The sequence below is a fragment of the Grammomys surdaster genome, unplaced genomic scaffold, assembly GCF_004785775.1.
Source record: "Grammomys surdaster isolate TR1022 unplaced genomic scaffold, NIH_TR_1.0 721, whole genome shotgun sequence".
In the NCBI taxonomy this organism is placed as follows: domain Eukaryota; kingdom Metazoa; phylum Chordata; class Mammalia; order Rodentia; family Muridae; genus Grammomys; species Grammomys surdaster.
Window position 1 is genome coordinate 2,583,942 of NW_021605140.1, and position 8,941 is coordinate 2,592,882.

Below are 8,941 nucleotides of genomic sequence, written 5' to 3' on the forward strand. Positions count from 1 at the left end.
TATCCCGACCTTGAGAACAGCCATCTCTCTAAGTATATATATTCCATTTCAAAAATAACATTTGGAAATTGTGATAATTGCTATTGGGGTGTCACTGCTTTTAGGCCTCAGCTGACAGGTGACCTACATGACACATACATACATGTATGAGACACTTTATGCACATCTCCACATATATCTGTCTATTCAGTGTAGGTTAAAAACTCCCATTCACATTCCAAACATTCTACCAACATTTCTTGACTACTTATTTTGAATATGTTTTTTTTTTTTCTCAAAACAAGTCTAAGAGAGACAAAAGCTGTGAGTGGGAGGGTGGCCCAGCTTCAGTCACACTGAGTTCTGAAACAAAGTTGTATAGAAACAGGCCAGAAGAAGATAGTCTTGAGTTGAGTACTTTTTATAATTTTGACTTTTAAAATAATTTTATGTTTATTTGTCGTTGACACTGTAGACCAAACCCAGAACATTGGGCTTGTTAGATTGAGCCAAATCCCTAGAGTTGATGTTTATATAGAAGTGAAAGATCCTTGTTGCTAAGCAGCTAAATCTAGAATTTAGCCATGAGCTCAACAAAGGGGTTAAGGGAGGGGCTTGATTTCTTTATTCTCTATGGCTACAACTGCAAACTTCTGTTTACTGATAAGGATCATGCAAACCATCTGACAAAAGGGGCCACGACTGCTTTCTGATGCTATGCCATTCATCCAGTTTGACTCACTGTGTAAGTTCTTATCTAGAACTGTTGAGTAATGTGAAAATTCTTTTTGCTTTTCTTTCCTATTAAATATGTGAGTGGCTCAAGCACAGATAGGAGGTAGAGGGTGGGATGATTGTAGTTTGAACTAAGGGGATATCTGGAATGGAGGACTCTAGGGTTTAAAACCAGGTTAGTTCTGAGCAAATCTAGGTGAATTGATTGATTATCCTAACTGCCGATTAAAGAGCAGGCAACATAGAAGATGAAGATACAGTAGAAGTAATTAAAATTGGTAGATCTAGCCCCCAGGTATGTCAGAAATACAATATGGAACAGAAGATAAAGGGCTGCTTCTTGAATTGAGAGGAGACGGCTGGTGAGATGGTTCAGCAGGCAAAGTCACTGCCTGTTTACAATAGCTTATAGCCATCTGTTTCAATGATTTCCCACAGAGACCCAAGACTTGGTGTTAGTATACATGTACGACAGGCCTATTGCTGATTTTAGGCCTATGGCTGATTTTAGGCCTCCAATGTGTAAGCAGGGATGTCCCTGACATCTCCTCCCTTCTCTAAGTATAGAAGGGCTGTGGCAATTCTAATCTTGTGAAGGCAGGGATAGAGGCCTGACCTCCAGTATTTGAAGGGGACCTTGTAATGGCTCCGGTCCCCTTGTCGTTGTCCAGTGAGGCATGAGGGCCATACCTGTACCGATGTCTTTTTCCTGGAGAGGGGATACTTTTGACATCAAACCCTATGCAGTCAGGCTTGTTCCTCAGGGAACCCAGAGAAATATTTTTAACTTTTATTGATATTCCCTTGCAGTGCTTAGCCTCGCAGCCTAAGCAAGAATTCAGATTGCCTGTCAGAGGGGGTTCTGGGTGGCCCCTCTCTGCTTGGTCTAGGGGCAGAAGTTCCCCCTTTTAGGTTGGGTGGAGATGGGTTTTGGGAACACCCTGGATAAAGTAACAACCTCATCTTGAGTCTCGTGGTCCTCCGTAGCTAACTTATGATAATGTATCTGAATAGGTTTTGCTACCAAATTATTTATCTGTTGTTTCACAGTTAGTCAGCCTATTTGAGAACCAGGGACCAGCAGAAATAAGCAAAAATCACCCAAATAATGGTCCCAAGATGGGAGGAAGTAGGGTTGACAACCATGGAGAGGCTGAAAACCAATTCTTGTACCAGCTCTCATCTTTCTCACAATAAGAAGAAAAAAGAACTTTGTCGAAGATCAAACCCTGCATACAATCCTTGAGACCTCAAAAAAGCTTATTTATGTTCTTAATATGAATTTTGTTACTAAATTGATAATATATATTAATTTCTATATTTTGGTTTTCCCTAACATCTGGCACCTCATTCTGTGCTTTATATTCTCTAAATATTTAATTCCTTTTTAAAAAATGAATAAGAAATGGGTGTCAGTGAGACTGTGTATCAGATGCAGAAGTTTTTCATTTTCACAAGCAGATGTTTTTGAAAAAATGGAAAATCTTTCACAGCAGTCCTAAGATACCACGTAGTCAGTGCTTGGGGCTTTAAATTGCATATTTTCCCATTTTCCTTCTGAAGACATTCTCTTTTGACATCACTGTTTTCTACAGGAACTGATGAGAACATGTTTCTGCCATAACCTTAGAGGAGTTTCATAAATTTTCCCTTTTCTGAAATTATTATTAAAGTTTAATTCATTTTAAGTAACATTCATTTATAATTTTAGGTATTTCACCACATCTGTGGTGGATCCCCCTATTATTCCATGGTCCATAGAAATATACTAGGTATGAAAGTTATAAACCCTGTAGGTAAGGACCATGCAATGTTTTATATATGTGATATATGTGTGTGTGTGTGTGTGTGTGTGTGTGTGTGTGCTGTATACACATATACACATAAATATACATATATATATACATATATATTCATATATATTCATTCCTCTAAAGGGAATTCATCAAGGAGACAGCAAATAAAGAACAATCCATGTAAATCCTAAGACTACTACAAATGTATATACAGATTGTTATGATTATTTTTCATGTCTCCAGTTTTAACTGTCAGTGGGACACTATCAATAATTGTGCAGACACCCAAATATAAATTGATAGCATGCTAGAAAAATCAAGATATAGTTACACTCTACTCCTAATTTTGCTTTAACTCCTTTTATTATGGATGTCCTCATACCACCAATAAGGATTAAGCTACTTGTGTAAGTACGTATCTTAGTACTTTGACAGTTCCCAACATAAGGTCAATATTATCTTGTCTACCGTCACCCCAGAACTCTTCATCCCATTCATTGAAACCAAATCCCAGACCATTGCCCTGACTGGTCAGTTGGTATTTTCTCACTTGACTTCCTCCCCTTATCCGAGCACTCTCTTGTTTTCACTTTCAGCACTGAGACTCTGATGCTCCAACTCTGCCAGGACACAATCTCAACATGGCAGCCCTATTCCCTGGCCTGCTCCAGGGAAAGAGCCAGAAGATGAGTGTCTCATCCCCTGTCTTTTTCTGCTCTGGATGGATGGCTTCATAATGTTAGGTGCAGATGCTAGAGCACTCATGGGAGTCATACTTTTGCTGCTCTGGCTTAAGGTGTTTCCATCCCCTATAGACCTCTCACAGGCTAGGTCCACTCAATACCTCAGTTCTCCAGAAGTGGTCATCCCTCTAAAGGTGACCAGCATGGCCAGGGGTGCAAAGAATTCAGAGTGGCTCTCCTACAGCCTTGTACTGGGAGGTCGCAGGCATGTTCTCCACATGCGAGTCAAGAAGCTGTTGCTTTCTACTCACTTCCCTGTGCTCACCTACACAGAGGAACACGCCCTTCTCAGTGATTACCCCTTTGTCCCTAGTGACTGTTACTATCATGGTTATGTAGAGGGAGCCCCTAAGTCTTTAGTTGCTTTCAGTGCCTGCAATGGGGGGCTTCAGGGAGTGTTACAAATGAATGGCTTCTCTTATGAAATTGAACCTATCAAGCAGTCTAGCACATTTGAACACTTAGTCTATACATTGAATAATGACAAGACACAATTTCCACATGTGATATGTAGCTTAACAGAGAAGAGACTACCATACCAGCCTTTTGGACTTGAAGAGGCTGAGAAGTCAGCTGTGAAGCAGAATTCTGTGAAACTATGGCCTCACACATGGTTCCTGGAGCTGGCTGTAGTGGTAGACTATGATTTCTTCACTAACTCTCAACAAAACTTGTCAAAGGTGCGAGGAGATGTGGTTCTTGTTGTTAACATGGTAGATTCCATGTACAAGCAGCTGGATACTTACGTGACTTTGGTTGGCATTGAGATTTGGAATCGAGGAAACATTCTCCCAATGGAAGACATACATCAAGTCTTAGAAGATTTTTCTCATTGGAAACAAATCAGTCTTTCCCAGGTACACCATGATGCAGTCCATATTTTCATCAGAAGCTCACTTATAAGCATACTTGGTATAGCCTATGTTGCAGGAATATGTCGTCCTCCTCTTGATTGTGGAGTTGAAAATTTCCAAGGGGATTCCTGGTCTCTTTTTGCCAACACGGTGGCCCATGAGTTAGGCCATACTTTTGGTATGCAGCATGATGAGGAATCCTGCTCTTGTGGGGAAAGGGGTTGCGTCATGAGTACTTTCAGAGTGCCAGCAGAGAGATTCACCAATTGCAGCTATAGTGATTTTATAAATACCACTTTAAGCCAAGGATCTTGTTTGTACAATCATCCAAGACCAGGGGCAGGCTTTCTGGTGAAGCGCTGTGGGAACGGTATGGTTGAAAGTGAAGAAGAATGTGACTGTGGATCTGTACAGGAATGTGAACAAGATCCCTGTTGTTTTTTTAACTGTACTCTGAGGCCTGGGGCTGCTTGTGCTTTTGGGCTCTGTTGCAAAGACTGCAAATTTATGCTACCGGGGGAACTCTGTAGGCCAAAGATCAATGAATGTGACCTTCCAGAGTGGTGCAATGGAACATCTCACCAGTGCCCAGAAGATGGATATGTACAGGATGGGGTCCCCTGTGGTGCCAGTGCCTACTGCTATCAAAAGCAATGTAATAACCATGACCAACAGTGCAGGGAGATTTTTGGCAAAGGTGCAAGAAGTGCGTCTCATAATTGCTATAAAGAAATCAACTCACAAGGGAACAGGTTTGGTCACTGTGGCACAAATGGCACAGTATTCCTAAAATGTAGAACGTCAGATGTGTTTTGTGGTAGAGTTCAGTGTGAAAATGTGGAAGACATTCACCATCCCCAGGCTCATTATGTTTTGCAGAACATTTATGCCAATGGTATCACTTGCTGGAGTACTGGCCATTGTTTGGGGATGGATGTACCTGATGTTGGTGAAGTGAAAGATGGCACCACCTGTGGAATAGGAAAGATCTGCATACACAAAAAGTGTGTCAGTCTGTCTGTCCTTTCAAACACCTGCCTTCCTGAGACTTGTAATAGGAGGGGGATCTGTAATAACAAGCATCACTGTCATTGTGACTATGGGTGGTCCCTGCCTTTCTGCCTGCACAGGGGGTATGGAGGTAGTATTGACAGTGGTCCAACATCTCCAAAAAGAAGAGTCACTATCACTGACTTGTCGATAATTGTGACTGTTTTATCTGTTCTAGCTTGTCTGTTCATAGCTGGGCTTTATAGAATATATTGTAAAATAGCTGCTGGTCCCAAAGAGACTAAGGCTTCTTCCCCAGGTTAAGAAGACATATAGTTTAATAGCCCATGCATTTATTTTGGCAACAATAATATTATTGTATGTATGAATCTGAACATATTCCTGAGAGTTTATAGAAAGATGAAACTATCTTCCCCTTCATGTGTATCAGAAATATTGTCATCAGGCACAGGTAATTTTTAATGTGTTCTTGGCTGGTGTTTATTCTCTTAAGCAGCAAATAAAATTTAATTGAGAAATTATAATATCTGAGCCACCCAACTACTTGAATTTATTTACCAAACAAAAGTGAGAAGCTGTTTTTTGTTCAATGTTGTTCCTTTAATTAAAAACCTATGACCTTTTCCCCCATGTATCTGATGGTCTGTTTTGTCTTTGCCATTATCTGAGAGTTTAGGAACACTCTTGGAGTCTTTTTGTGAAAATATATAAATCCCATGGAACAGGATTATTTCTATGTTTTGTTCATTATCTTTTCTGGCACACTGCCCAATTCAAACATATTTTAATGAAGTGGTACATTAATTGCACAAAATAATAAATCAGGAGAGAAAGGATGCCTGTTTAGTTACCTTGGAGATGTCACTCTGCCCTCTTTTCAAACCTACTAGAGTTTTTGTTCAAACTTTAACTGTGAATACTCACATGTTCATTTAAAATGCTGCGGTGTACACTAGAAGTACCTAGCTGGTGTTTTGTGCCTAACTTGTCCCATCCTTAGTCTATTCTTAGAATTTTAAAAAGCCCATCACTTGAAAACACAGGTCTGATCTGATACCCATCATATCTCAAGATAACATCTGAATAACATTGAGTCACCTGACCTTTCTGATGTTCACTGCCCTTTGCCCTCTTCCTCTTGTGGTGCTATTCTTCTCAAAGTACATTTGGCTGTTCCATCCTTGCACAACTGCCCATGTGTGGAACTGGCACTCCAAAATATTTAGTAGCTTCTGCTGTCCCTTTGCCCTTGGAAACTCCATTTTACACTCCAAAAAGATTCAGTATTTGGAAAATACCAAACTGTTCAGTATTTCATGTGTGCTTCCTTGTTACTTTATGGTCATGCCTTAGTAGTTTTCTCATCCCAGTAGAAGATGAGAACCAGGGCAGACCATGTACCATCTAGAAAATGTGTACTATTGAAACCATGGAAACTGATGAAACAAGATTATAATCTGGCTGACCTTGGCCACAGGTGATACATAAGAAAAAGACTTACTTGCTTCAAGTGCATGTGTTCACGTGGAGACAAAAGGTGTATGCTCTCATTTGTTGATTTTCCAAAAAGTATTTATTGTATAAGTATTTAAAATTGGTTAAGATGTATTAATCTAATGTTACGTTATAATTGTTGACTTCTATGTATATATGCTTGGTAGCACTTTGAAATAATCAATGGAGTCAGCTGACCATGGACTTATAGCACAAAAAGAAAACAAAACAAAAAACAAATCATGATTCAAGTGTTAGTGATTCAAGGTATAACACTAAGATGTTAATGTTCAATGAAGGACCAGGGAATGGAAGGGCAAAATGTAGAAACCCATAAAAAATGGATTAATGAGTGGTTTCTGAGATCATACTGGCTTCTGCTCTCTTGAATGTTTTGACTTTATCTTGCTATAAGGAATAAGATAGTTGCTGGGTGGTGGTGGCACACACCTTTAACCCCAGCACTTGGGGGCAGAGGCAGGTGGATTTCTGAGTTTGAGGCCAGCCTGATCTACACAGTGAGTTCCAGGACAGCCAGGGCTACACAGAGAAACCCTGTCTTGACCCCCCCCCCCGCCAAAAAAAAGGAATAAGATAGTTATTCAGCCATATACTTTTCCAAATGGTAGCCATTTGCTATCTTATAACTTATTTTAAAAATACTTTTCAGGCTGAGAGTGGCACACATCTTTGATCCCAGCACTTGGGAGGCAGAGGCAGGTGGATCTCCATGATCTGGTCTACAGAGTGTGGCACTGTCACTGTTTTACAGATAATGGAAACTGTCAGTTTAAAGAGTTAGTTTGCTGAATTATTTGTGAAATTAGGTAGGCTCAATTTGTTTGGGAAACACAAAGAAAGTAGGTCACTGACCAGGCTTTTCTGAGCCACTGGAACCATTCTCTGTGGCCTTCTGAGAGTCATGTGAAACACACTGGGGTATTACTGAATGGTTCTAGAAAAACTGTCAGGAAAAGGAAGACACAAGACATAAGCATTTGCAGTGGCAAGCCATGAAAACTATCTACTGTGATTACAAATGAGCAATAGTGGGACAAGAGGATGCTGGGTAGGTCATTGGTGTGCATGTTACTCAAGTTCCCTGGGGGGAAAAAAGACACCGAGACAAGGACTAAATCTAGATGCTTTATATGAGAAAGAAATCCTGGTAAACCAAACCAAACAACCAAACCAAACCAAACACCAAACCAAACCAAACACCAAACCAAACTAAACACCAAACCAAACTAAACACCAAACCAAACACCAAACCAAACCAAACCAAACCAACCCAACCCAACCCAACCCAACCCAACCCAACCCAACCCAACCCAACCCAAAAAAAAGACAAAATGAAATGAAACAAAAAAAAACAAAAGGAAGCCTATTGATGGTTGGGAAGAATAGAGCAGCAGATGCTGGCAGTACCCAGGGAGATTGTCTTGGGCTCATGAGGTTGTCTGTAATACTACAAAGATCTCCTATACACACAAATGTCTTCCTTCTTTAAGGCAGTACTTGGCCTGTTTGTAAAGCACATCAGAAATGAGAGGCAATAAAGGGGCCTGGAAGCAACTCTCAAACAATTAAAAAAAATGTTTCCCAGTCCTCACAAACCAATTACAGGCATTTGATACTATCTCTCCTTTTTTATTTCATAAACAAGACTGAGCCTGTCTTAGGTCATTTTGACAAGAATGCCTTCCTTACCTGTTGTGGAATATGCATTATCCAAAGCAATACACTTTTGTCTTAGGTTGGCAAGGCTCTGTGTAGGTACATCCTTGGATTGCCAGCCTGTTAATTTAATAACTCTGTCTGAGGGTCCATTTTCAGTTTCATGTGATGTACTTTGGCTGCCAACATGTTGATGCTGTTAAAGGCAAGCTTTAACATGTTGGGCAGGAATAAAAGTGTTTCCAGGACAAAAAGGGCTAGCATGACCAAGCTATATATGCCATTCTTGAAGTTTGACCAAAGTGGAAATACTGACCTCAGGCCATGGGCAATTCTATCAGCAGCATCTGCCCCATCAACGCTCAGCAGAGCAGCATTCTTTAAATTCATAAGCTCACTAGACAAAGTTAAAAGGTTTCAGGGTAGTACAGTGTGTCCTGGTTACTCACTCCACAACCATTCATTTATTCTTTATGGATTTCTGCACTTTTCCCCACAGTTTTCCAGTTCCTTCACTGAACACTCACATTTTAGGATTATATCTTAAATCACCAACACTTGAATCATTTCTCAGAATGTACTTTTGGTTTTGTTTTGTTTTTACTTTTTTCTCCTTTCCCTCCCTCCCTCCCTCCCTCCCCCCCCCCCCCCC

The 8,941-nt window shown here is 40.4% G+C and overlaps 1 protein-coding gene across 1 annotated transcript; it reads left to right on the top strand.

Moving 5' to 3' along the window:
• The first annotated feature begins 370 nt into the window (after positions 1-370).
• Adam21 (ADAM metallopeptidase domain 21) lies at positions 371-5,640 on the top strand. The gene is made up of 2 exons (XM_028782183.1): positions 371-724; positions 3,107-5,640. Exon 2 carries the CDS (start codon positions 3,232-3,234, stop codon positions 5,419-5,421), a length of 2,190 nt encoding a protein of 729 aa, XP_028638016.1. The 5' UTR covers positions 371-724; positions 3,107-3,231; the 3' UTR covers positions 5,422-5,640.
• The last annotated feature ends 3,301 nt before the right edge of the window (positions 5,641-8,941 follow it).

Excerpts from the sequence above, each read along its gene's own strand:
- Adam21 (XM_028782183.1), top strand. The coding sequence starts at position 3,232 with ATGGATGGCTTCATAATGTTAGGTGCAGATGCTAGAGCACTCATGGGA.